Below are 27,439 nucleotides of genomic sequence, written 5' to 3' on the forward strand. Positions count from 1 at the left end.
AATGAGGCATTTTAATTGACGCGGTAATGCAATAAATAATGCAAATATTTATTGATTGATGGAGGCGTTTTGGTGTATTTGATATGTCCCCAGGGAAGACATGTGGAGAGAGTTAGTCTGTGTTGTTTTTGGAAATTCCATCATCAGAGTCATTCTTGAATTACGGTGGCTTTTGGGCATGGGGGGGGGGGTACCTTAATAAGCATCTCAACAATAGACGGGCTTGATAATATTCCATTATATAATTTGTGCAAACAATCCTTCAAAAACACAGAGAGGATACATTTCTTTTGAAATTCGTCAGAGAACAAAATACTGATGTTGATATACTTTCAAAGATTGAAGAATGTATGTGTGGTTTGGTAAGAGCAATGTTTGAGGATAAAGAACTCATAAAAGCCTTGTGGAAGTGAGGAATGACATGGTGCTCACAGATCTGGGTGGGGAAGTCTTGCTGACGCATTATATTAGATTGCCTTTAGTTTACAGCGCTCGTTGGACCACAGCTGGTATGGCACATTTTGCTCTTTCTCCCTCACCAGTTATTTGTTCCAATTTTTAGATCAGGTTTATCGGAAGATATGAATCTCTTACAGAGGCTCAGAAATATGTTTTTATGGCATTATGGTTAACCAGGAAATTATAGAGTTCAATATATACTATGATGAGCTTTGTGATAAATACTTTGGCCGAGATATTCATTATTACACATTGCTTCGTTCAGCTGACCTATGGTTGATTCGCTCCGATTTTGTTTTTGGGTCTCCACATCCAATTGTGCCAAACATCGTACACATTGATGGCTTCTACTGCAAGCCTGTTCAACCGCTCTCAAAAGAGCTAGAAGAGTTTGTTCAGAGCTCTGGAGAACATGGGGTCATTATAATGTAGTTAGGATCCTTAGTCAGTCTTACAAGGGATGTATCCACTGAAATTGCTTCTGCCTTTTCCCAATGCCTCAAAGTCATGTGGAGTCATGTGTTAGTGACAAGCCCTCCATTTTGGGTAACAATACCCTCCTGGTAAAATGGCTGGCTCAGTCTGACCTCCTTGGTCATGACAAGATCAGAGCATTTGTGTGGGGTTACAAATGTGGGGTTACCAAATCCAAGTTGTCCAGCTGGAAGAGAGAGGAGGAGCCATTTACCATGGTGTTGGGTTTGCCACTGTTCCAAGACCAATTTGACAATCTTCTCCACAAGTGTATACACAATATATACAAGTGTATATTTTGTTTAAGAAATTGTGTTGATTTATTTCACATTGTTCTATCGAGTCAATTTGATTTGATTGAGGAGGAGTCGGAGTACTCCTGCTAAAATGCCCATCCTTGTCAGAATTTTCATTTAGTATTTTACTATCTTCTACGTTAATTGTCATGTGAATGTCACATAAATTACTATGATTCAGAAAATGACTCAGATATTCATCCTTGGATATTCAAAACTATTTTAACTTCAAGCAGCCAATTTGTAAAAATTCATTGTGGCTCTTGGCTATTCTGAAATGGTTTGGGCGGATGATGCAAAAACCACTATGTTGTGTTTTAATCCAGTAAAAACCAATGGAAGAGACTCTGGGTAAATGATTGTGTCTGCACTGACTGGGGGACATTTAATTAGTCTTAGTATAATAACATTACAACAAAATTGGTCCATATATCAACAAAACAAGCTGGCAAATATAATTAATTATGATGGGTTGTGTTTCAGAATGTGTTGACAGCCCTTGATGGAGAATTAGGGTCGGGTCCAATAGAGGGAGCGGAACGGTTAAGAATGAAAAATAGAGGCAATGAAAAGTTGAGGCAAGAATCATGGTCACAAACTGCTAGGATGACTGAACAGACATGGCCTGTGTGTCAATACCTTCAAGTCACTTCCTTTCCTCGTCTCCTTTCTTTGATCCACACTAATACAGAAGAGCTATTCAGGTGAAATACAAAAAGAACACCATCTTTCTTTCATCTAGTATGCTCAAACAGTGCCTATGAGTCAAGAGGAGAAAAGGAAACCACTTTATAGTACTAAGACGCAGCCCATGATTAGCATGAGTGTCGAAATGGTCTGTTTGGGCTTTATAGCATTAAGATACAGCCAATGGTTAGAATTTGCATAGAAATGGTCAGCTGAAAAGAGTCAGTGCCTTACCTCTAGGTCTGGGTAGCTGAGCACCACTAGCTGGGCACAGGCGTTGACGTCATCTCCTTCGATGAACAACAGGTCCACTCCTCCAACCCGGTGAAGTCTGGACTTCTCTGCCAATCCTCTGTGTCCTCCTCCACCACCTGCTGCCTCCGGCTGGCCGGTTCACTAGGAGAGAGAGAGGAGAGGGAGCAAAAACAACAAAGGGTTAGGGCCAAGGGGGAAGAGGATGGGAGAACATTTGGACCGGCCAACAGATGATGAAGACTTCTACTAGTAATGAGGCATTCTACAGCACCGGTCCCCCTACACCATCTGCTTGGCTTCTACATCTCTAGTGTCAGACACAAATCTACCAAGGAGGCAGCGCTGGGAAAAGGGACATGATACCATTATCAGTGACGGTCACAATAGATTCACAAGTCAACGGCTGATAGCTGATACTGGCAGCATTCCAGGGTTACTGTTGGCAGGAAACTTTTCTCTTGCGGAAAGGTCTCACCTCACCTGCCCAGTTGCTGTGTCCCTCAGCTGGTGTCATAGGGAAACTTACTACTGTTCTCCCAAGACAACCCTACCTGAACCTCACAAGGGCTATCCAGTATCGAACAAGAATAACTAGGCTTACATTCAGACCTTTTACATGGTTATGTGGTTGATATGTGATATTCAACCATAGGGTTTAAAATACCAACTTGTGCCGGGCTGGTTCCAAGCCAGAAACTCAGTCTGGGTCTCAATTTACTGTTGAGGGCTAGAATAGTAGAATACACAAGGTGCAATTTCTAAATTTGGTTGTGCATCAGCAGTTTTTCTCTTGTTCTGTCCGTCACCCAGGGGCGCTGACCTCCAGGAGGCCCCCTCTGTCACCCAGGGGCGCTGACCTCCAGGAGGCCCCCTTTGTTCTGTCTGTCACCCAGGGGCGCTGACCTCCAGGAGGCCCCCTTTGTTCTGTCTGTCACCCAGGGGCGCTGACCTCCAGGAGGCCCCCTTTGTTCTGTCTGTCACCCAGGGGCGCTGACCTCCAGGAGGCCCCCCCTTTGTTCTGTCTTGCACCCAGGGGCGCTGACCTCCAGGAGGCCCCCTTTGTTCTGTCTGTCACCCAGGGGCGCTGACCTCCAGGTGGCCCCCTTTGTTCTGTCTGTCACCCAGGAGCGTTGACCTCATGTAGGAAATGAGATTTAAAAATGTCCCCCTGGGAATATTGAATTGACCACTTCAACATGGTTTTGTGGCACAGTCGATGCCACTGTCTCACTACACTACAATCAGACGGGGAAATCAGATTTACATTTTTATGATACCTGTAATTGTAAACCAGGTGGTTCGAGCCCTGAACGCTGATTAGCTGAAATCACTGTTTACTGTTCTAATATCGTTGGTAACCAGTTTATAATAGCAATAAAGCATCTTGGGGTTTGTGGTATTTGGCCAACATATGCATCGTTTTCCTACCAACAGGTTTCTATGCCAATGCACCACACACAACCAATAAGCAATGCATAACTGCATACCGATTATCGACTTCATCTTGGTTTACGTTTTCAACACTAGTCAAATAGAGTACGTCAACCTCGACAAACATAAAATAGATCCCTCCCTACTCAGTATCAACGGCTTGGCTTGACGATCTATGAATGTCATTACATTTGTGGGTGTTTTGTATCAAATGTCTCTTGCCATTGATTGACTGGCCAGTGTGCAGTTTGGATGCTGGAATTATATTTGAGTGGAGTGGATGAACGTGCGCAGGTAGGTTACATGAGACTTTTGACGTAGACTAATCAGATTAAAACATCGTGACTAGTTATGTTTCTGACACACAAAGTTAATACATTTTAAAAGTTAAGTGACAAATATGTCGGCTATATTGAAGCCTTGGGTTCTAGATCGAGGAATATCCGCTCGGATCGGAAAGGAGGCAGAACGCGCGTTAAATTTCGCTGAATAACAAGGCCTGCTGGGAGTATAGGGCTATGTGACTTCACTATATAGGAAGAATTCGGAGAATGATGATCTGCAACAGACAGTGCATCAGTATCAGAAGTAAAAAATACAGCCGGACTGTCCTGTACTCTGCCTTTCTAAATTTTATCATCTGAGAGTAGACCCACAATTGATCCAAATGGAATTAAACATTCAAATAACAGGGCTTTTGCCCCATTATTTCAATTGCATGTTCATTCCAATTTACTGTCTATATTAGAACTGTACTGACTTGAAAACAATAATGTCCCTAAGACTTTACAAATTGAATTAACTGGATAACGGATAAAACATTTTGAAATGTAAAGCGAGCCAGCAAAAAAACAACAATCATAATGTTAGAATGTTATTAAACTTGCACCCCAATAATACTAAACAACCTGTGTACAACACCTAGCAACCTCACCAAGAGACTTTGGTATTTTGGTATTGTAGCGAACAGTGGAGCAGGGAATATACAACTCAGATCGCTGGCGTGAAAGACAAACATCGTGCCAAAAGGGTTAACCCAGTTGCTGGGAATTGTAACGTGGCTCATATAGTGAGGTTTTCTACACTGCCCCTTCCATACTTGAAGGCACGTCGCTGTGCTTCGACAACTCAGCCACCGAGCACATCCGAACCGTGCATTCCCTCCATCCCACTTCTAACAATGTTTCTTAAACGGAAGCAAACGGGGATAAACATATTTGAATTTGTCCAACAAACGCTTGCAACTGTTGGACTAATGATTACATCCAATATAAGCTTGATACAGGCACGAGTGCGCAAGGGGCAGTATTGAATGTCACTGTCACCTCAAATGTATCTCTCGGCCTGTGTGCACCTACGTTAACTTTCATTCATAGGCTAGGTTGTAGCAACATCATGATGGGTATAGGGACAATTTGAGCATAAAGTAGTTGCCTAAAACATATCGCTTGTTACATTGAACTGGGTGAATGGAATTTGAATGACATTCATCCAATATGCTTTAATAGAAAAACAAGGTCATGCTTAGGAAAATAAAATCATCCTCTCTCATCTTGAACGGCACTGACCGTCAATGCTCCATGTGCCAGACAACTGCTCTGCCTCTTGTAATGTCTGGCTTGATTTATACTACCTAGCTAGAAAGCACTGTAGCTACCAAGAGGCTGGCAAATGATGTGAGCTTGCTAGATAGCTAGCTGTCACACCTGTCTGTGGTGTTCTACAATCTGACACAGGTGAGGTGGAGCAGCGCGTGCTCCTTTTCACTGCGAGTATTTCTTCTTGAGGAAGAATAGACATGTAGTTATTCGAAAGGAACAAGCAGAAGTGTCAAATTATTGCAGCGAAGATCTTTCTTTGTGTGTACCACTGACGTTCAAAATAACGTTTGTACCACAGACAGGAGAAACTCGACACTTCACAGGGGCTATAAATCTGAAACATTCGTTTTCTTATCACCAAATATGGTAGTGAGAGGAAGTACAGTCGCGAGTAGTGGAAGAGGATGGAACTAGGTGAAACTGGGCCGAATTCTCTCTTCTTTCGAAACATCTGCTCTCAATACATTTCTGTTCGCAAAACTATAATATGTTACGAACACAGTGCACTAAGTTTTATAGACTTGGTGCTTTGCCTAAGTTTAAAAAGGAGTGCAACGTCGAATTGAGTTTGTGCACACACGCACTTCAGAGGAAGCGTTCCCTAACGAAAATATGTAAATACATGCCACAACGCCCCAATAGGATCTCGCTAGCTCGTGCTTGGCTTTGCCCACTGCGGCTATTGCCCCCACTGTAAACGAGACAGTGTCTTGGGTTAGTTATAAATATCGTTTGTCATACCTTGTGTTGTTTCGTGACATCTCTCCATGTGGGCAGACCAGAGGCGGAACCAAACAGCGCTTGCCACGTTCAGAACAACTGGAAACTCGGGAATTTCCGACTTCAGTGCTTTCGAGACAGCTGGAAACTGGTGAAAAAACGAACTCCAACGGGGAAATTGGTTTTGAATGATCATCCAAGTCGGAAACTCTGGCATCTTTCTCGAGCTCCGGCTTTCCGACCGGACGATCACGGACGTTATGATTTTACCTAGTTTCCCCCCCCGAGTTTCTAGTTGTCTTAAACACCAAGTGTCACTAAAAAGTTCACATTCAGCAGTTCCATTGCACTGGCACTTGTACTGTATTTCAAACACAACTGAGACAGACAATATGCATTGTACAAAATGTGCAGTTCAAATCCTAAATCCTAACTGTTCAAATCTTAACTTGTCTTTTGGACCCGCATCCTGTGACTGGTTGCATAACTGCCTGGTACTGCAACTGCTCGGCCTCCAACCGCAAGGCACTACAGAGGGTCGTGCGTATGGCCCAGTACATCACTGGGGCCAAGCTTCCTGCCATCCAGGACCTCTATACCAGTCGGTGTCAGAGGAAGGCCCTAAAAATGGTCAAAGACTCCAGCCCTAGTCAGACTGTTCTCTCTGCTACCGCACGGCAAACATTACCGGAGCGCCAAGTCTAGGTCCAAAAGGCTTCTGAACAGCTTCTACCCCCAAGCCATGAGACTCCTGGACAGCTAATCAAATGGCTACCCAGAAGCTTATTTTACACTGCAGCTACTCTGTTATCTATGCAGTCACTTTAACTCTACCTACTACCTTGACTAACATGTACCCCCACACATGGACTCTGTATCGGTACCCCCTGTATATAGCCTCACTATTGTTATGTTACTGTTGCTCTTTATTTGTATTTTTTTTGATTAAGCAAGCATGTCACTAAGGTCTACTACACCGGTTGTATTCGGCACATGACAAATAAAATGTTGATTTGACTGTGCATATTCTGTTTGATATTTGATGATTGCCACCTACTGGGCATTAGGCAGTAGTACCTTGGACAGCTCCTCAATAGCCATACAGTAATTAACTATTTTCATGTTGCCAAGAAAGCACTTTCAAATGAGATTTTAGGCTTCAAACAGTCCCTTAGTGCATGCTATCTGCTTGTAATTCAGAGACCATCTTCCATTCCAGTCTAAAAACCCCAGCGTGCATGTAATCCCGTCCATCCATTGGTTCACCTATTCAACCACTCAGTTCAACTCTTTCTGCTTATCATTTTGCCTGAGACAACTCAAGTCACCTACATACAGATAACAAAACATTGACAGTCAAATTGAGTTTAAACTAAGATTGCTGCGTGCATTGCAGGTTGAAGCCGGATCAAAAGTAGAAAGATATGTTACAAACAGGACAACTTTTAATTCTCATAATTCAAGTTTAATGGTTTGAAAAATTGGAAAGACGCTATTTTATATTAATTTTAAGTTCTTTCTTTAAACATAATTATGAATTTCAAGGGAAATAAAGATATGCAACATTATCGTTGTCTTACAGGGAGGCTAGATGAGAGAAATGGAGAAATCAGGATATGGTTGGTGACAAACAAGACAGAAATAGCCCTCATATGTAAATGAGTTAAGTAAAAGTGAAGGTTGACAAGTAGAGCAAAGCAGGTTACATAAGCAGATACATTTCAGTAGTAGCAGTGACATTATGTTGAGGTCAGTTGAAACTGAAAGGTAACTGAAGACATCGGTCTCTGGTTTAAAACAACAGTGAGCCACTTCTAAAGCACTGTTCCAACTCAGCTAAAGGAAAAATTAACATCTTCTCCTCTCACACGCATGTCGTGTTCAAAGAGGACTGGAACCTTTCTCTAAAGCTTGGTGAACCGTTGAGCACGTTACACATTGTGTTGATATTATGCTACACATTGTGGACATTGAGTTTCCTTTGATAGAGAGCTGGAAAGTAGGAAACTACGCTAGTCTCTCTAGACATGCTTCAAGGTTAAAATGAGTACAGAAGACAATAAGTACAACTATACATCCTCAGTCCTGACATGGGTGACACCCTTACAGACATTTAGTTACTCATTATTCCATTCATTCAATAACTTAATGAGTTCGTACTGAACAGCTCTCGTTCTGAGCGGGTCCTTTCCTCAGTGAGCAAAGCATTTCATGCTATTCCAGTTAGACACACACTGTACATTAGACTGTTCACTTTGACCTTGGGTTTTCGTTATCATCGTTAAAAGTAGCATCTCAAAAAGCTGTTAAAAACAGACGTGCTGCTCGCCTGATTGGCCGATAATCCTTGAAGTGAGATCCAACGCCCCATCAACAAACACGTCGTTGGCCCTCTTAACGTCAAGCAGCAGCATGGTGACTTGTCTTGAGAGCCTCAGCTTGTAATGCAAGGCAAAAGCTTATCAAACCTTTGAAACAGCCAACAGTAATCTGTAGAGAAGTTCAATATCTCTTTTGTGAGCTTGAAGCTCAAAATATCCCCTAAAAACACTCAAAAATAGTTTGACAAAAACAAACAAACATGGAAACTATAAGACGGAACAGTTTTTTGTTGTCGTCTTTGGTGCTTTAGAAGCACAAGGTGGCTGTCCAGAACATTATTTGCATGGGTACGTTGCATTACAATGGAAACATCCTCCACTTCGCTCAGTCGAGGCAAAGGGGGTGTCCCCTAACCAAGCAGATATATTTCTTATACACATGGTTAGTTACAAAGGCTAAAATGGTGCTAACAAATGGCTCATGAGTAGTTACTATGGTAACTCCTAAACTAAAATCAACCATATCCCAATATGAACATGCAGCAACCCACTTCACTTTCAATGAAAACTAACAATCCAACCAGCACTAGCCCAGGTACATGTATGCATCAATACATTTCCATGAATGGCGCAGTAGCAAATGATAAGCTTCACCACAAAAAACATTCACTTCCTCCCTCTGTATATCTCTATATCCCTCTATTAAGAATAGCAGTTTGACCTAGACCTGTGACCCTGACAGTTCAGGGCATTCCATTGGCTAGCAAAAGCTCACCTGACCATCAGTAGCACATTCAAACCAATGACCACAACCACACCTAGCTACGGGTCAGGTTCATTCCTGCAGACAGGGACAGATGGGAAACACTCATTTTGGGGTGGAATCCATTCAAATTCAAGTCGCAGTAATTGAAATTCAAGAATTTAAACGTAATCATTGGTTAAGTGTCTTGAGCCCAAAAGAGACTGGTAGATTTTGCAAACACTGGTAGAATTTGCAAACACATTCAAAACGTGTCAATTCAAATTTCTAAAATAACCTCTTGCAATTTCTTTTGGCTATTTCTCCAAATGAAAGTTCAGCTAAATTAAATGTCTGTCTGTCCATTTAGTCACCCGGGAACTGGAAGGTCACCTAAACATTGCACATATAGCACCCATGAGGAAAAACCTCCATACATAACATTTTCATGGTAAATATAAATGTAATTATTTCAATAGTTGATATTTGAACTCTGCTTATTGCTTCTAAACGATACCTCGCTACGGCTTTACCCCCAATCCTTACATATAAACAATTCACCAGGTAGAGACCAACCCCACTGATGCTTCTAAACGATACCTGCTACGGCTTTACCCACAATCCTTACATATAAACAATTCACCAGGTAGAGACCAACCCCACTGATGCTTCTAAACGATACCTCGCTACGGCTTTACCCCCAATCCTTACATATAAACAATTCACCAGGTAGAGACCAACCCCACTGATGATATGGCAAATACTGTGTTTCTCTGCATGTCATTGCAGTTGTGTTTATGGTTTGTGTCTATACAGTATGTGAGTGTGTGTGTCTTCCTATGTTTGAGCATGTTTTGTCTGCAGGTAACAGCGCATCCCGTTTCTTCAACCTATAAAAAAGTGTCCATGTTCTTATGTAACAGCGCATCCAGTATCACCAATACCTTGGAAGTGTGTAAAGTCTTCTAATGCACATATGTATCGACGCATCCCGTTTTTATCCAGTCCCACAGCTCCTTAAAGGAGTGTGACAATTGCTTGAACTGGCATTGCGCTCCATGGGTGCGACACTTCCCACACCTACCAAAGTCTCAGCAAGCAGAAAACGTTCTGCCAACGTTCTGTTCAGCAGCCCAGGAGAAAGCTGTGAAGAAATATACATGGACTGCTGCAAGAAAATAGGAGCCCTTTAAATCACAAGTCTTTGTTTTCAGTTTTTCAACCGCCGACATTTTCTTTCTCCTCTGTTGTGCAAGCATGCTTCAGTTCCACATTGTGACTGACTAATAGTAGTACAGGTTTGAGGTGGTTAGGGCGGAAAGTGTAGACTGTGAAGGCTGGAGGAGCTGGGACTTGTAGTTCAGCAGAGGAAGAATTGTAAGTCCTTGGCAGGAGATGTAGTCCTCTACCTGGAGATCATGGAGCTGGACTGGGAGTGGTTAGAGGAGGAGGTAGCGTGGCTGAGCTGGGAGAAACCACTGTGACTCGACTCCAAACTGGTCATAGAGCCCCTGAGAGAAAAAAGGTTAGATTTTATTTAAACGTATTGTTGGCCTAACTAAGGTTTTAGAACTACATACTAAATGGGCTTAAAAATCAGACCTGGGTGCAAGTACTATTTGAAATCTTTCAATTACTTTGAGCGTTTGCATTAGGAGTGACCAGTGGGAGGGGTTTGCACTTGTGGGACTCGTTTATTGGTTATATTGCAGCAGGAAAGCTCAATCAAGCACAGCTGAAGTATAAACTAAAAAAAATGTTCTCTTGTCACATAGGAAACGATTTCAAATAGTATTTGATCCCTGGTCTGGTATTAATGATGCCCAGCTCAAGCTCCTGCTTTGTCAAGTCTAGTGCCGAATAGTGTAGATCATGCAACAAGTCAAACCAAACGGAGGTGAATCCACTCTGTGTGACATTCCTTTAGCATACTGCACTAAATAGGTTGTCCTTCTAACCCACGGGGACTAAAACATGGCCTCTCATACTTCAGTGATAGTTTTGAGGGGCACGAATGAAAAGACTTCTTATCCTTATCAACCAATTTGCAGAGGCAGAAAAACACAGCAGGGATCATCAGCTACATTCAGCTGTGTGCTGATTTGGTCTTGAGCAGATGGTCAGGGGGCCGGAACAGAATTACAAATCATTTGTAGGACTGCAAATTGACCACAAGAAGCCCAAACAGATTTCATATTTCGATTAAAACCTTTTCATTTTAAATGTACATAGATTTGTATGACATCACATACTTCTATTATGCATGGCAATACTCGGGAACAGATTTCCTAAATTAAAAAGAACTTTTATGTAAAAAAAATAATTAAAAAAAAACACCCGCGAGCGGCCAGTTGGGGAACCCTGAAATACAGGTAGCCCTTTGTGGCAAAGGAAGAAGGCAATTCAAACTAAAAAGGCATGTGTCTGTTAGTCATTCATGCAAGGGTGAGACTAGCTAGCTTAGTGAGTGGCCTTTCTCTAGCTGAAGCACACAGAGAAAGCCTAGCATTGCTGGTGAGGTAATGCTCAAATAAAGTCATAAGCGAAGGGTCAAGATGTTAGCATCTTAAGAGTTGTCGCTAACTGTTAAATGGGAGTTCTCATAAGCAACCAAACGCAATGCAAAGCTAAGGGAACACAAGTCCACTTACAAACTTTGAACATCAAAGCAAGCCATTCTTCACAGGAAGAGACAGAAAGAGAAGGGACAGAAGGAGGAGTGGAAGAGGGGTTGGTGAGCGATAAGAGGACAGGAGCGCATTGAAAAGAGAGGAGGGTAAAACGGACATCTCTCTCTTTAGGAGGGGAAGCCTACGCTTGGCACTTCATAATGGATACAATGGTGATGTCAATATTGTATACAAAAAATATAAAATGGAAAAAAGTGATGATACAATACAATCATAACACAATATACAGTATGATTTAAAAAATAATTAAAGTTACTTTGATGACCCATTTGATATCAACACACACACACACTAACCTGAAGTCCTCGGAGCCAATGACCTCTGTGTAGTACATGACTTTGCACTTGTGTGAGGAGACCTGCAGGGAGGCGAGGACGTCATCCACGCGGGGCAGGTTGGTGGAGGCGCTGCCCGGCATGGTGTGGAACTTCCACTGCAGGATGTAGAACCCGGGCCACCTGGTCACGTGGGAACCCTGGGAGAGGGGGAGGAGAGGGAGAGATGGGGGGGGGTGCATTAGATGAGGTTTTAATCATTGTCAATCTGAATGTTCTTAACATTAGATCTATTAAGTATCGAAAGGCATTTAAAATCACACTTAACACTAAACTACTGGTTTCAACATTGGTGTAATATGCAAACCTGTATATTTTAATGAGTCAATCTTAATTCATTCATTCAGTCAAGAGATTCTCTCAGGCACTGACAGAGCCACCTGCATGCCTCATGTCTTTCTCAATACTATGAACATCTAGTCTGCTGTTCCAGTGCTGACCTGCACGCTCTCGCCCTCCTTGCAGGTGAGTGGTGACTCCACCATGCTGTAGTCCAGGCCTATGGTCCAGGACTTGTCTATGAGCTGGACGTTGTTCCCCCCGGGGGTGGTGATGCTGCTGTGTTGCCCCACTAGGGGGTCCTTGCGGGGGGTTTGGGGGGCTCGCTTGGAGTGGTAGAGGTGGAAGACCACGTCGCCCTTACACACGTCAAAGTCCCAGGTGATCACGGAGGAGGCGTCGATGATCTCGATCACCACCTGGGAGGGAAAGCAGGGAGGAGGGAGAGAAAAAGAGGAGGGTTGAAGACGAGGGGAGAGAAAAGGAGAAAGAGAGGGAGGGATGAGAAAATCAGGAGAAAAAGAGATAAAGAGTAGAAGTAAAAGAGAGATTGAGAAAGAATTAAAGAGAACAGATGACCGAGGGAGGGAAGCCAGCAGATTTCTACCGAGTAGTATCCACATGGCTTCGTTTTTAATAGATTATATAATCTACTTTCCTGTAACAGAAACAAAAGAACAAATGGGTGCAGATTCCTCTCAAAGCAACGTTCATGTTCAATTTGTGACAGAACAGTGGCTTAATGTCTGAAGATCAGTTTGAATGCACTTTCAGGATTTCTCCAGTCGGTGGCAGTGTTGGTCAAGTAATTTCAGCAGACCAACGTTTGGCTTGTTCATTATTTTCCTCTCTCTATCCACATCTTTCGCTCATTCTTCCCATACCTCTTTCCCCATCTCTCTCTTTCTCTCCTCCCGCCTATCTGCCCTTCTCTCGCTTTCTTATTTCTCCTTCTCCACAAATGACTTCAAAGCTCCAGCTAAGGCCACAGTCTCACCTCGTGGGGCGCTCCCTTGAAGACGCTGGCACTCTGGTAGATAGTCTCTGTCCACAGGCTGATGTCTTCGTTCTCCAGCTCCTCTGCAGTACGGTACAGAGACTTGGGCACCAGGCCTCCCTCTGGGACTTCACACTGCACACAGACGACACACAAATAACTAGGCCATAGGAGAACGAAAACTGCATACAATCTTAAATTCAAATCATAATATAATTTATAAAAAGGGATACAAACATTATCATGGCAACCACACGACAACGTGACTATGTTGGGTGATGACACCACACACAGTGACTCACCATACACTCTCCTCCCAGGAAGTCAGGGATGACCTCCTTGTCTATGTAGTCCAGCAGGCCGCCGGGGCCCTGGTAGTCATTTCCAGCGTAGATCAGGAACTTCTTACGGGTGTTCTCGTCGATGAACGGGCTCACCTGAACACAGGACAGAGATGGTGGGACGAGTCAACACCCTACTGCTCCCGCCTAAACACATCATGCCTAACTGCAGCTTATCTAGTGTCCTATGAGCACTATATAGGGAATAGGGTGTCGTTTAGGAGTCTCCAGCCATAGTATTTCATAGTGTCTCACCAGGGTCCAGAGCACAGGGAAGACTCTAGGAGCCCTCAGTATGAGCAGACGTCCCAGGGTCTCTGGGTAGTTGGCCTCCACCACCTCAATGATTCTCAGAAGGGCCTTAACCCCCGGGCGCCACAGGTGGCGCATGTTTAACCCTTCGAGGTCCACCAGACAAGTCCAACAACTACACACACAGAGAGAGACAGAGAGAGATTGTAAGTGCTCTACACAGATTGCAAGTACAATACACATTACATTTCCAAATACGACCTTATGACGTCAAAAAGGGAAACGGACAGATGCCTTCCCTCTCTCAATCAGGGGCTCTGGCTCCCTGTCTTACGTGAGGGAAGCTCCATGGCATTCCACCCTAGCACACTTGAGATTCCTGCATGGCTTCTCTCCACAGTCACGTCCATCTGATAAGCCTGACAGCTGCCAGGTAACACCCACCCCCCCCTTCTTTCTTCTCTCCCCTCTCTTTTCCGCTTCTCCTCTCACTCGCTCCATTTCTCTGTCACTTAATCAATTTCCCTCTCTCTCTCTGTCACCCACACCCTTCAGAGAGGAACCCCCCATTCTTTCCATCTTGCCTAGAGATTAAACTTTAAAGAGCATCGCCAACACTCAGCACTCTGTGTTAATAACCCCACTGCACCAAGGCAATTCCCATGATACACATTAGCTTAGCAAAAGAGGTACCATAGGACTCATTACCGTTTAGTCCCCCTTCTCCCAAGAACTCGTGTCCTGTAGATCTGAGAAGCCTGGATAGGTGTATGCAATATGGCTTAAACTCCACTTGACCTATCAGAGGGAGTGGTGGAGCTACTACCTAATAGCAACAGGGTGTGTACCTGATTGGTCGGCCGAAGACTTTGGTGTTCTCCTCACAGCGCCTTAGGCCCTCCTCGTTTATGGATAGAACCTGAAGGGTTAAAAACACACACACACTTAATGTAGGTATGCTCACACACACACACTTTAGTTATCACGTGTGACTGACAGCAAAAGAGGCCCCCTCACGTGTCTGAGTAGAGACTCCTCCCCCAGGGCTCGGACCAGCCCCTTGGTGTCCATCTGTCCCAGACGCAGGATATAGAGAGGACGACCCTCTGGAAGGACACAGACACATATTTGAATAGTCTAGGGAAGCACATTTCAGTCCAGTTTGCTGCAGACTAACTAACCCTCGTTAACCAGTCAACAAACAAAAAATACAATTCCAAACAGTAAAATATTATGCATGCATACAAGGAATGGACATTTTTCATTATGAGAAACATGCAACAAGTCTATCGTCTTCCAGTCAAAAGGCTAATTACAATCTATTATTGAACATTCAACTCCTGTAATGAAGCAGCTAATAAAGCATATTTTTCAAACATTTACCAAAATGCAATTTGTGGGAAACCAGTTCTAAAACAGTGTGCCTAATGCAAGTGGCTCCATATGACAGTGATTCAAATCTCTGCTAGAAACGTAGAGGGGGAATCTAATAGCAACAACTAGGATGGGTTGGGTCTTTGGCTTCTGGACAACAAAATACAGTTGATATGAAAACCAATAGAACAGGTGAGAAATGCTGGTTAAATGGGATGGGGAAGTCTTTATAAAATCCTACTGGTTAATTTAAATGGGATGGGGAAGTCTTTATAAAATCCTACTGGTTAATTTAAATAGGATGGGGAAGTCTCTATAAAATCCTACTGGTTAAATAGGATGGGGAAGTCTCTATAAAATCATACTGGTTAAATGGTATGAGGAAGTCTTTATAAATTCATACTGGTTAAATGGTATGAGGAAGTTTTTATAAAATCATGCTGGATAAATGGTATGAGGAAGTCAATATAAAATAATTAGTCCCACATTTCTATGGATGGATGCTACTTCGAAGCAAGGTAAGACATGCCTCATTATTTGAAGTAAAGTAAAACGTTCAGGTTTCAAACAATTATGCTGCCTCACGCTCACATTGCAAAGTGGTGTGTGACACGCTGATAGCCTGCCTACCTCTGACTTTAGCTTATGCACTTGAAAGGCGAATTGGAGGCTTTAATTACAAATTGAGATTGAGAAGAAAAACAGTAGCTCTTTTTCCAATCGTGGCCATCAGAACAGTTTACACACGATTGCATTTAGAGCTGTTGTTTGCTGCTTAGAAAAGCACGGAGCTGCTCCCGCACTGCTCCTCAAACAAGGCTCTTATACATTTAATTGTGTGATGAGCGCAATGCCTTGGGACTGCCGTGAAGACATGCAATAAACCAGAGCATGCAAATACCCAGGGCAAGTATGAAGTAACAACAATGTATTTGAAATTGGGACTGGTGAACTGCAATGTCAATTCTAAGTTTTATTCCTTCATTGGACCAATATGGTGTATGACAGGAAGTTGTGGCTTAGACTTCTTTTTCTATCACAGTGAAATACAAAGTGACGTTTTGGGAAGTTATTTACAAAGAAACCGGACACACACACACAACAGTTTTTTTTTTAACCAATAATAAGAGTAAATAATAAGAGTACAACAGTGTTTGTGCCGTGTGTGTCTGAGTAATTCTGAGTGACTACTGTATATTGTGAACATCATATGACTATCCCTCTACATCAAATCAAGACTTCATGACAATTATTAGCGACTAATTGTGTGTGTGTGTGTGTGTGTATGCCTGAGCACCTTTCTCGGTGTCCATACGCCATACCTTTATCATGGTGGTGCCACCCTCCAGTGTAGTAGTCATTGAGGACCTGTGGTGAGGTCCACGTCTCTAACAGATAGTCCACCTGGTGCTGTTTCCTCCATGTTAAGGACTGACACAGGATCTCCCTGGCCTTCTCCATGTTAAAGTCCCTGGCCCGCAGGAAACGAAGGATGTGTTCGTCCTTAGGGATCTGGAAAGGTGGCGAGGAGGGAGAGGAGGGAGTGAGGGTAAGGGTCTCCAAGGGAGGGGTTCAGAGGGGGCAGGGTAAGAGCGTGCGCGTGTGAGCATGACACACATGCCTCTATGTTTGTGTCTCAAGTAGCAGAGTATGATTTTAAAGATGGAATATGCTTTAGTATGCATATATTGACAGCTGTAAGGATGTGTGTCTCACCTTGCCCTTGTGGCTCTCCTGCAGCCACTGTCGTAGTCTGATCAGACAGCTCTCCTGCAGAGGCGTCAGGTCTCCCAAGTAGCGCTTGATGTAGTCTGCATCCAACTTGTCTACAACACACACACACACACACTTTAGGGAATTCTCAAGTCAGTCAATTCAATCTCCTTCCAAATCAATCACGCAGCTAAACGCCACTTAAAAATAGTGTTTCCCATTTTCCTAGTATATTGAAACTTTTGAACAGTGTCTCAATCATTCATTAGTACTAACCATCAGGTGTGCCCGTCTGGTTCTCTGTCTGGTTGTCAGGTTGGCTAGCGGCATCGTTGCTGGTGGCATCACTTTGGGTGGCATCATTATTGGTGGCAGTGGCAATCTCATGGTCACTGGCATCAGTGGACACGGGGATTGAGACGGCGGGCGTGACAGGCAGCTCCAGGTGGAGGAGCTTTGGGGTGGCACAGACATGTTTGGTGGTAACGGAGGAGGAGGAGGGAGCATCCAGGGAGGGAGTCCAGCGGGGCACGTGGCTTATCCCCTCTTCCTCTAGCTGGTTTAGGTAGAACTCTATGATCTCCTTACCCTGAAGACGAGAGAGGGAGGGAGAGAGACATGGAGAGATGGGGGGGGGGGAGTAAGGGGGAGGAGAGAACGAACGACAGAGTGAGAAAAAGAAGATAGTTATTAATATGGAAGGAGGCTAAATAGGGAATAGTAGCTTACCTTTGTTTACATTGGCTCAACAAAGTGGTTTACATTACATAATAAGAACCACTTAGCCCGAGACCTCACCACTCACGGCCCAATGGCATGTCTGCTGTATTAACACTGGATTCCATGGTAGGGCCGGTTTCTTTTCATTTAACTCAATGCAGGAGATGAATTAAATTCCCAATACAATTAGGTTATTTTTGAATTGTAATTTCAATTCACTTATTGAGTTGAAATGAATTGTTTTTTGCATGAGGGGAATGTTTGACCTCTGGTGAATTCTCTACATACATCTGGGTTGTATTCATTAGGGCGCAACGTACCAACGGTAAACAAAAACCAACATTTCTTACTGGACAAGGTTCAGGTAGTCCTTCCACCTTTCAGTCTGTTTCTTACTGTTAGTGTCTAATGAATATGACCCTGATCAGATCTGGATCACACACACACCTTCTTGATACTGCTGGCGTACTGCTTCATGGCCATCTTCTCCACCGTGCTCTCGAAGCCAAAGAACGACTTGATGTCCAGGCTGGCCGACTGCTCGAAACACGTCCAGTCCTCATTCTCAGGGTGGGCCTGCGCGCACACACACACAAAAGAGAATATACAAGTGTTACCGTGGTAACCACATACACCAATATGACTGGGCCGAGCACTGACGCACACTACAAGCTACACATCCTCAGCTATGTGTGGGAGTGCGTACCGATGACACTGCCCACTGGCATTATACCACTACTGACAGGTTGTGTCGTTATATGCCAACAAATATTGATAGGAGGGAATTTTGTGACGGTATCAAGCACAGACAACACATTCACACACAGCCCGAGATTGTATCAAAATAGATTTTGTCGAATGTCAGAGAGTGGAGTGTGTTAGATAGGACTGGGAGTGAGAGTGTTGAATGTCAGACACCGCTAGGCAAACCGAGGCAAGTCATACAGTGATCCCTCCGTGACACACAACTTCTGAAAGAGCTTATTTTACTATGTAGCTCTTCGGCTAGCTCGGGCGTTGGATACCTGTTATCTCTGGCTACCAAAATATGTCAGCTTTAGCCAACTTTAGCTCAGTCTAATGGAGCTACCTAGCCCTGTTAGCTTCCGCTAGCTAACTGTAACGGTTCTTCCATAAGGAAAGCTGCATAACGGACCTAAAATAGGCACGCTAGCCTCGTTAGATGCTAACGCAATGTGCTTGACCTCATTAACTCAGAGTGCATTCATTCACCACGGGAGTCTGGTGAGAGTAGCACTGAGGTCAGAGGGAGTGCCGCAACACACTGCAGTAGGCCTGGGCGGTGTGAAAGAACTGACTCCAGAACAGTGTGCGAGTGCGTTGAGGCGGAGTGCTGCAGGGAACAATGGGAGGTCTGAATTATTCAGTGGGAAGGAAGCAGCACATGAGGCTGGGAGGGAAGGGCTTTCAGACAAGTGTGCCGTCGACAACTTGCTTATACAGGGCTGTGTGCGTGTCAGTGTGATAGAAAACTAAGACTGAAGTGGCGTGTGGGTAGCTACATATCAGGAGCTGGTTGGAACACAGCTTGATCCGTCCATTTGAAGAGACATTGTGAACGTGTGTGTACTGTACTACATATCAGGAGCTGGTTGGAACACAGCTTGATCCGTCCATTTGAAGAGACATTGTTGGAACACAGCTTGATCCGTCCATTTGAAGAGACATTGTGAACGTGTGTGTACTGTAGCTACATATCAGGAGCTGGTTGGAACACAACTTGATCCGTCCATTTGAAGAGACATTGTGAATGCACAGGTGTGCTGCCGACAGCTGGCTTCAAAGTGCTTTAACAGGGCTTTGTGAGTGTGTGATTGAGTGCGAGTGTGTGTGCATGCGTTTGACAAAATAAAGCCAAGGCTTGAATGTGTGTTAGCGAATGGACAGGTAGCTTATGTAACCATACTAACCAAAGGTACATTTTAAAATGTGTGTGTGTGTGTAACACACCGAGTAGCTGCAGAGTTCGTGGATGATGACTCTGTTGGAGAAGGTCTCGTTGTGGGACTCGATGTGGAGCGTCCTCTCTCTCTTGTTCAGAGTGTTCTCCTGGCTGAAGTACACATAGTCCACCCCCGCAATCTGCACACAAAGAACACTCATGAAACCAGTTGCAGCAAACTAAATGGTCAAAAAGGAAAAACGGATACACTGATTACAAAATGGCCGATGCCTGATTTGCGTGTTACCTAAGGTCTTTTTATTTATTTATTTGTCACGTCAGCGTCGCTTAGAATACAAGCTACGGATGTTTCAAATGCAACTTTATTTCAACTGTCCCCTGAAAATCTCACTTAAAATGAATATTCTGTTAACTCGTATCCAAATAATGTTGCCGACTCGTCCAATTCTCGTACTTGTGGCCAAAGCCTAAATTGGAGAAAAACACCTCAAACTTGTATCTCAAATAAACCGTTAAAAAATGCTAGCTTTTTCCTCATAGAAGAGATCATCTTCTTGAGGAGGATGAGCTGGCCAATCAGCCATCTACTCACATCACTATTTTTCATGACCGGTATACATCAACACCACTCTTTGTTTGGGGTAAGCCAACACCATTCCAAAACAGAAAATATACTTTATAACATACTAAATTAACATTTCTGGAAGGAAAACTATTTCACTCATATTTGAAGTAATTATAGGTCATATTTCACAGAAGTCTGGAAACAAACTTTAAACAATACTCAAACACTCATATGGCTTTCTGCTTGGCCTTTGGGGTCTAGACTGTGTTACTGTAAAGCACTTTGACAACCCCTGACATGCAAAAAGGGCTTTATAAACACATTGGATTGGTTGATTGACTCACATTGACTGACAATGGTTGCTAAAAATACATTTGATTGATTGACTGACAAGACTCAAGAGAGAAGTTAGCGACAGGTTAGTCGTACCCGTTTGAGGAGACGAGGGGCGTCCACGTCCAGTTTGCAGCGGCGCTGGACCTGGTGTATGGATCCGTCCTCGCTCTCAGTTTCCTCCAACACCTCGCTGTCCACAAACATGGGAATCAGGTGACACGTGGGGAATCGCCTCTCGTAGGCCTGCGAGAGAGACGGAAAGAGAAAGGGTTATTAGTGTGGGACTCATTTGTTGAAACAACGCAAACTCCTTCACATTCCATGTTAATAAACTTGATTGAATTGAGAGAGTGTGAGATGCATCAGACAAGATAGTCTAGCCATTGTATAGCCAACAATGACATTTAATTGATGGATATTCTAGTTCCCAAAATCTATTTTGTCAGCTGTTTTCATATCTCAAAAAGTGAGTAAGAGAGAAAGAGATAAAGGTGGGCATGAAAGGTTAGGACAGAGAAGATAGACAGCGAGACCAAACACCCTTCAGGTCTATTCAACTCCCTGACCCGCACTCTGGTTCTATCGTTGACTCGTATCCAGTTGTCTCAGCAGCTGGCACACATTCCAGCATTACACAACGCATCGTTCATTATCTAGGATGCAAAATAATAGGCCCAGTAATAATAGGCCCATTAATGGCACCCCAGGCACAATATATCAGTAGAATTCTGCTCATAAACACATACCACCTAGGTCGCGACCAAAATGGCACCCTATGGGCCCTGGTCAAAAGTAGTGCATGATGTATGGAATAGGGTATCATTTCAGACACAGCCCTCGATTTATTGTGCTGCTGAAGGCAGCTGTTACACAATGTAAGGTCCTTGGCACACAATGGGCCTGCATTGGTTTCATAATGGTTTGATTACTGATCCTGGACCTAATTGGCAGGGCTATGTAAGCAGCAAGGGGACATGAGAGGACATGTATCGACAGGTCCCCGATCAGTTTGGAGAGGTGTGGGAGACAAGGTTAATGCTTCAGCCCACCTAAGTGACACTGCGTTCAGTACAGTCAAGAGACTTGTACATTATGACAGCGTCTTTGCTAATTCTAGGCCAAGTCTGTGCCATGTGTTGTAATAAAGGAACTAATTTAGTCTACTTCTTCCTGGCTGCTCTAGACACCCTTATTTATTTCATTTTGTGCTGAATGGGCAGATTCTTATCCTGGCCCAGCTGGAGTCTGCAGTCTCGAGAGAGCAAGAGAAGAGAGGAAGGAGAGAGGATGAGAGGAGAGAGGAAGGAGAGAGGATGAGAGGAGAGAGGAAGGAGAGAGGATGAGAGGAGAGGAAGGAGAGAGGATGAGAGGAGAGGAAGGAGAGAGGATGAGAGGAGAGAGGAAGGAGAGAGGATGAGAGGAGAGAGGAAGGAGAGGATGAGAGGAGAGAGGAAGGAGAGAGAGTGAGAGGAGAGAGGAAGGAGAGAGAGTGAGAGGAGAGAGAGTGAGAGGAGAGAGGAAGGAGAGAGAGTGAGAGGAGAGAGGAAGGAGAGAGAGCGAGAAAAAGGAGGGAAGTTGCATTTGGGCAATGAGAGGCCACCACCGGGCACAAATCCACCACTTTGTCAAGATGGCTCAGACTGAAAACACACATGTAAAAGCACTCACTAAAAGCTAAGTAAGAGCGCGAGCGAGAAAGAACAAGCTTTTTTACAAATGTTTTACTCAAGGTTGGCAGTGTTCACAGCTCAATCATCAGTTATTATGGAGCAAGATGTCCCCGTCCTCTGAAAAGGCTTTGGGTTCAGCTCAGGTCCTCTAAAACCAGTGTTTTGAAATCATTTCATACCAGGGACTCGCAAGCTATGGCTTTTCCTTTTTGGGGCCACAGACTGGAGGTTGAGAAACACCCCTGTAGCCTAGACAACTACCTCATGCCCATACTGTATTTAATTATTTATCTATCTTGCTCCTTTGCACCCCAGTATCTCTACTTGCACATTCATCTTCTGCACATCTACCATTCCAGTGTTTAATTGCTATATTGTAATTACTTCGCCACCATGGCCTATTTATTGCCTTAATTCACTTATCTTACCTCATTTGCACTCACTGTATATAGACTTTTTCTTCTACTGTTCTTATTGACTATGTTTTGTTTATTCCATATGTAACTCTGTGTTGTTGTATGTGTTGAACTGCTATGCTTATCTTGGCCAGGTCGCAGTTGCAAATGAGAACTTGTTCTCAACGAGCCTACCTGGTTAAGGTGAAAAAAAGGGCTTTGTCATATAACTGTAATAAGGGCTAGAGCTTACCCTGCTAAAATGGGACCGGTATTCAGGTCGGGGTGTGAGGTGACGAGCAAACCAGGCTAACTAGGGGCTTAGGAAATTGGCAATAGCTGCACCCCCCATTCTTTGTAGCTCCAGTCAGCATGGTACCAGACTGCCTAATAACACTGCCAGGGCTGTTGGCTGTGTCCCAAATGGCAACATATTCCCTAAAGTGCACTATATAGGCAATAGGGTGCTATTTGGGTTGCAACCATTGAGCTGTGTCCACTATCATCATGCTGAGTTCTGTCTCTCTATCTGGTCTAGAACAGAGGCTCTCGGAGGTGTACAGTCAGCACTATGGCAGGAGTAAACACGGTGTTTGGTGTTCGCCCATCAAAACAGGCTACTGCATCAACAAATGCTCTCAACAGCACTAAACATCACATGAAGCGGTAGGCCAAATACAACAAACAATTCCTCACACCCAACAACATACCTCAACACAAAACAGACATATACTGCTTAAAGAAGTAAAGGGAACACTAAAATAACACATCCTAGATCTGAATGAATGAAATATTCTTAAATACTTTTTTCTTTACATTGTTGAATGTGCTGACAACAAAATCACAAAAATTATCAATGGAAATCAAATTTATCAACCCATGGAGGTCTGGATTTGGAGTCACACTCAAAATTAAAGTGGAAAACCACACTACAGGCTGATCCAACTTTGATGTAATGTCCTTAAAACAAGTCAAAATGAGGCTCAGTAGTGTGTGTGGCCTCCACGTGCCTGTATGACCTCCCTACAATGCCTGGGCATGCTCCTGGTGAGGTGGCGGATGGTCTTCTGAGGGATCTCCTCCCAGACCTGGACTAAAGCATCCGCCAACTCCTGGACAGTTTGTGTTGCAACGTGGCGTTGGTGGATGGAGCGAGACATGATGTCCCAGATGTGCTCAATTGGATTCAGGTTTGGGGAACGGGAGGGCCAGTCCATAGGATCAATGCCTTCTTCTTGCAGGAACTGCTGACACACTCTGGCCACATAAAGGTCTAGCATAGTCTTGCATTAGGAGGAACCCAGGGCCAACCGCACCAGCATACGGTCTCACAAGGGGTCTGAGGAAATGCCACCCCACACCATGACTGACCCACCGCCAAACCGGTCATGCTGGAGGATGTTGCAGGCAGCAGAACGTTCTCCACGGCGTCTCCAAACTGTCACGCCTGTCACATGTGCTCAGTGGCGAATTTGCCAATCTTGGTGTTCTCTGGCAAATGCCAAACATCCTGCACGGTGTTGGGCTGTAAGCACAACCCCCACCTGTGGACGTCGGGCCCTCATACCACCCTCATGGAGTCTGTTTCTGACCGTTTGAGCAGACACAAGCACATTTGTGGCCTGCTGGAGGTCATTTTGCAGGGCTCTGGCAGTGCTCCTCCTTGCACAAAGGCGGAGGTAGCGATCCTGCTGCTGGGTTGTTGCCCTCCTACGGCCTCCTACACATCTCCTGATGTACTGGCCTGTCTCCTGGTAGCGCCTCCATGCTCTGGACACTACGCTGACAGACACAGCAAACCTTCTTGCCACAGCTCGCATTGATGTACCATCCTGGATGAGCTGCACTACCTGAGCCACTTGTGTGGGTTGTAGACTCCATCTCATGCTACCACTAGAGTGAAAGCACCACCAGCATTCAAAACATCAGCCAGGAATCATAGGAACTGAGAAGTGGTCTGTGGTCACCACCTGCAGAACCACTCCTTTATTGGGTGTGTCTTGCTAATTGCCTATAATTTCCACTTGTTGTCTTTTCCATTTGCACAACAGCATGTGAAATTTATTGTCAATCAGTGTTGCTTCCTAAGTGGACAGTTGGATTTCACAGAAGTGTGATTGACTTGGAGTTACATTGTGTTGTTTAAGTGTGTATATAGAGCAGTGTATATAAAAAAAACACTCAACATCCAACATGTTCAATCCCAATTTACACCCCAGACTGCATAAACAAAGCAAATATTTCTGGGCAAATACCTTTGAATTCAATCACTTTTTGACAGTACCCTTTTTGATTTGAATGAAACATTCCATAAATATTTTCCCATTGTAGAAGTGGTCAGAAAGTGAGTTGTTGGACCTGAACGCCAAAACACTGAGATAAAGGTGATCAAAGTTGACATTTTGCGTACCCCATCCGTGTCTTCATCACTGGAAAATAAACAGTTGAGTGATAATTTAAAAGCTTACAAAACAGAGTTGTAAAACTTTTAGAATTTCTAGAGAATTGTTTAAAAAAAATAATTGAATGTTATTTTTAACCTTTAATGTCAATTACACATTCGCATAGCTTAGACCCTATTTTGCATCAGGTTGTGATGAGACAACATGCTCTTGAATACAGGGTGGGTGTTATGTTTTGGCTGACAAATGTACTAACATGGGAATAACAGACATTTCTACTTTCAAATGGGAACACAAAGATGGTTGGAGGTCCACACATCAGAGAATGGGAATATCTGTTTTAAATTATACTGTCAATCCTCCATAGGAAACCTATTGAAATCCTAAAAATATAAATAGAATAGACATGACCATTTAAGTTGACATTCAGTGGGTGGAATGATGGGCATCTTTGGGGTTGGACATTTTTTAAAATAAAAAATAAGCTAAATTGCAGTCGTCTGAAGGGATAGGTCTTTTCTATGGATTGAAATTACACCTGCCCCTGTATTCAAGAGCATGTTTTGCCTCAACCGATGGCAGGCACAACACAAAAACCTCAGACGATATGAAAAATGGTCTAAGATACAAAATATGCAACATTTGAGATGAAACAAATCAGAGTTTAAAAAGGTTTAACATTTTAGAATTGATGAAAAACTTTTTTTCCCATGAAATAATAAAATTGTTTGACAACACTAAGCTTTTAAATGATAAACTCCACAGTTCCTCTTTTCCATTGGTGTTTCATGGTATGGTAAAGTATGGAAAATTGGTCAACTTTGAGAACCTTGATTTCTGAATGTTTTGGCATTAAGGTCCAAAAAGGCATTTTATGACCACTTATTCCATGGGCAAACACGTATGACAAGTTTTGTTTTAATTAAAAAGGTACGTAGTTAAAAAGTGATTGAATTCTAAAATGAATTTACTCTCATGTCCAAGATGATGTTTCAGACCAAAAACAACACACTAGGCTATAGGCTACAGGTAACTGCCAAAATAAAGGAAACCCCAACAAAGTGTCTTAATAGGGTTTTGAGCCGCCACGAGTCAGAACAGCTTCAATGCACCATGGCATAGATTCTACAAGTGTCTGGAACTCTGTTGGAAGGATTTGTCACCATTCTTCCATGAGAAATTCCAGAATTTGGTGTTTTGTTGATGGTGGTGGAAAAACGCAGTCTCAGACGTCACTCCAGAAACTCCCATACGTGTTCAAGTGGGTTGAGTTCTGGTGACTTGAGAGGGCCATGGCAAAATGGTTAACATCGTTTTCATGCTCATCAAACTCTGTGGATGGGGGGCATAGCTCTGGTTGCCAAAATAATGGCCTTGCCAGCATTTTAATACACGGCCTTAAGCATGGCGGGATGTTAATTGCTTAATTAACTTAGGAACCACACCTGTGTGGAACCAACTACTTTTAATATAGGCCTACTTTGTATCCCTCATTTACTCAAGTGTGATTGATTTTGGAGGTTAGATGTACTTAAAGAGTCAACATACACCCAATGCTAAACAAAGGTCACATGACAAGGGAAAACAAACCCCACAATGAATAGGAAAGCAAAACAGGAAATGTAAAGGCCATGATAGTGACTATTTTTAACAGAGAAACGCAACACTACTCAGGCCAGTACTCAGTGTCCTGACTGAGAGGGGGGGGAGAGCTGACTCCAGATCAGTGTGGGGAAAACAATGGTAACTAGAAATCACGTAACCCGCCAAGTGCCTTCTAAACACGGTGCAGTGTGTAATATGTAGCAGCTGTTAGTGGTAGCCCAAAGACAATGTACTAGCTTGTTGAGGGTGTCGCTTGATGCTAGAGATGCCCTTGAGATACACGTCAAATCGATCCGGGATGCTTCTTCCAAACAGGAAATGACCTACTTATTACATATTTTCAAATTCCATATCAAAAGGCCCGAGTCACATCACTGAAACTCAAATACCACATTTGCAAGCATGACTCATTGCTCGGTCACAGCTGAGCACATCTTCAAACATCAGAAACTCACAAGGGAGACTGGGTCAATATTTAGGCCTTAGGCCGTCTAATATTGACACAAAGCATCATGGTCTTTTTAAAGTCAATTCAAGATAAGGGTGTCGGTAAAAGTCACGGGAGAAGTATGTCACGCTCGACGTTGACAGGTGACAAGAGGAAGACGAGGACATGGTCTCCTCATTAATGCTGATCGGTGAAATGGCAGGATGGTTTCCCCAACATGTTGCTTTAACTTCTGATATCAGAGGTTGTGTACTGTGACGGAAAGGAAGGAAGAGGGAAATATTTAAGAATATTCAAAAGATGAAAAGGTAATTGGGACAAAGGCCTAGGCAGTCACGCGAGCCACCGCCCCATTGTCACATGACTCTAACAGAGCTACAGTCAGTCAAATGCAGCAGTTAATCCAA

General features: G+C 43.6%; 1 protein-coding gene and 1 pseudogene across 5 annotated transcripts in view; both read right to left on the reverse strand.

The window, feature by feature from the left end:
- LOC135559821 (endonuclease V-like) overlaps positions 1-4,747 on the reverse strand; it is a 37,288-nt pseudogene extending 32,541 nt beyond the window's left edge.
- Positions 4,748-7,366: 2,619 nt separating this feature from the next.
- Positions 7,367-27,439, reverse strand: part of LOC115142585 (SEC14-like protein 1) — a 55,999-nt gene continuing 35,926 nt past the window's right edge. For 2 of the 5 annotated variants that reach the window (XM_029682151.2, XM_065001549.1), the window contains exons 3-17: positions 20,606-20,755; positions 19,659-19,790; positions 18,135-18,263; positions 17,244-17,556; positions 16,971-17,080; positions 16,577-16,811; positions 14,898-14,986; positions 14,729-14,799; positions 13,884-14,055; positions 13,590-13,724; positions 13,288-13,422; positions 12,452-12,709; positions 11,973-12,151; positions 11,638-11,664; positions 7,367-10,497 (exon numbers count right to left, since the gene is read on the reverse strand). In XM_029682151.2, the coding sequence (XP_029538011.1) occupies positions 10,392-10,497; positions 11,638-11,664; positions 11,973-12,151; positions 12,452-12,709; positions 13,288-13,422; positions 13,590-13,724; positions 13,884-14,055; positions 14,729-14,799; positions 14,898-14,986; positions 16,577-16,811; positions 16,971-17,080; positions 17,244-17,556; positions 18,135-18,263; positions 19,659-19,790; positions 20,606-20,755 (2,241 nt within the window). In that variant the 3' untranslated portion in view covers positions 7,367-10,391. The remainder of the gene's footprint in view (positions 10,498-11,637; positions 11,665-11,972; positions 12,152-12,451; positions 12,710-13,287; positions 13,423-13,589; positions 13,725-13,883; positions 14,056-14,728; positions 14,800-14,897; positions 14,987-16,576; positions 16,812-16,970; positions 17,081-17,243; positions 17,557-18,134; positions 18,264-19,658; positions 19,791-20,605; positions 20,756-27,439) is intronic. The other 3 variants (XM_065001551.1, XM_065001552.1, XM_065001550.1) reach the window with 3 other exon arrangements.

The sequence above is a fragment of the Oncorhynchus nerka genome, linkage group LG15, assembly GCF_034236695.1.
Source record: "Oncorhynchus nerka isolate Pitt River linkage group LG15, Oner_Uvic_2.0, whole genome shotgun sequence".
Taxonomy (NCBI): Eukaryota; Metazoa; Chordata; class Actinopteri; order Salmoniformes; family Salmonidae; genus Oncorhynchus; species Oncorhynchus nerka.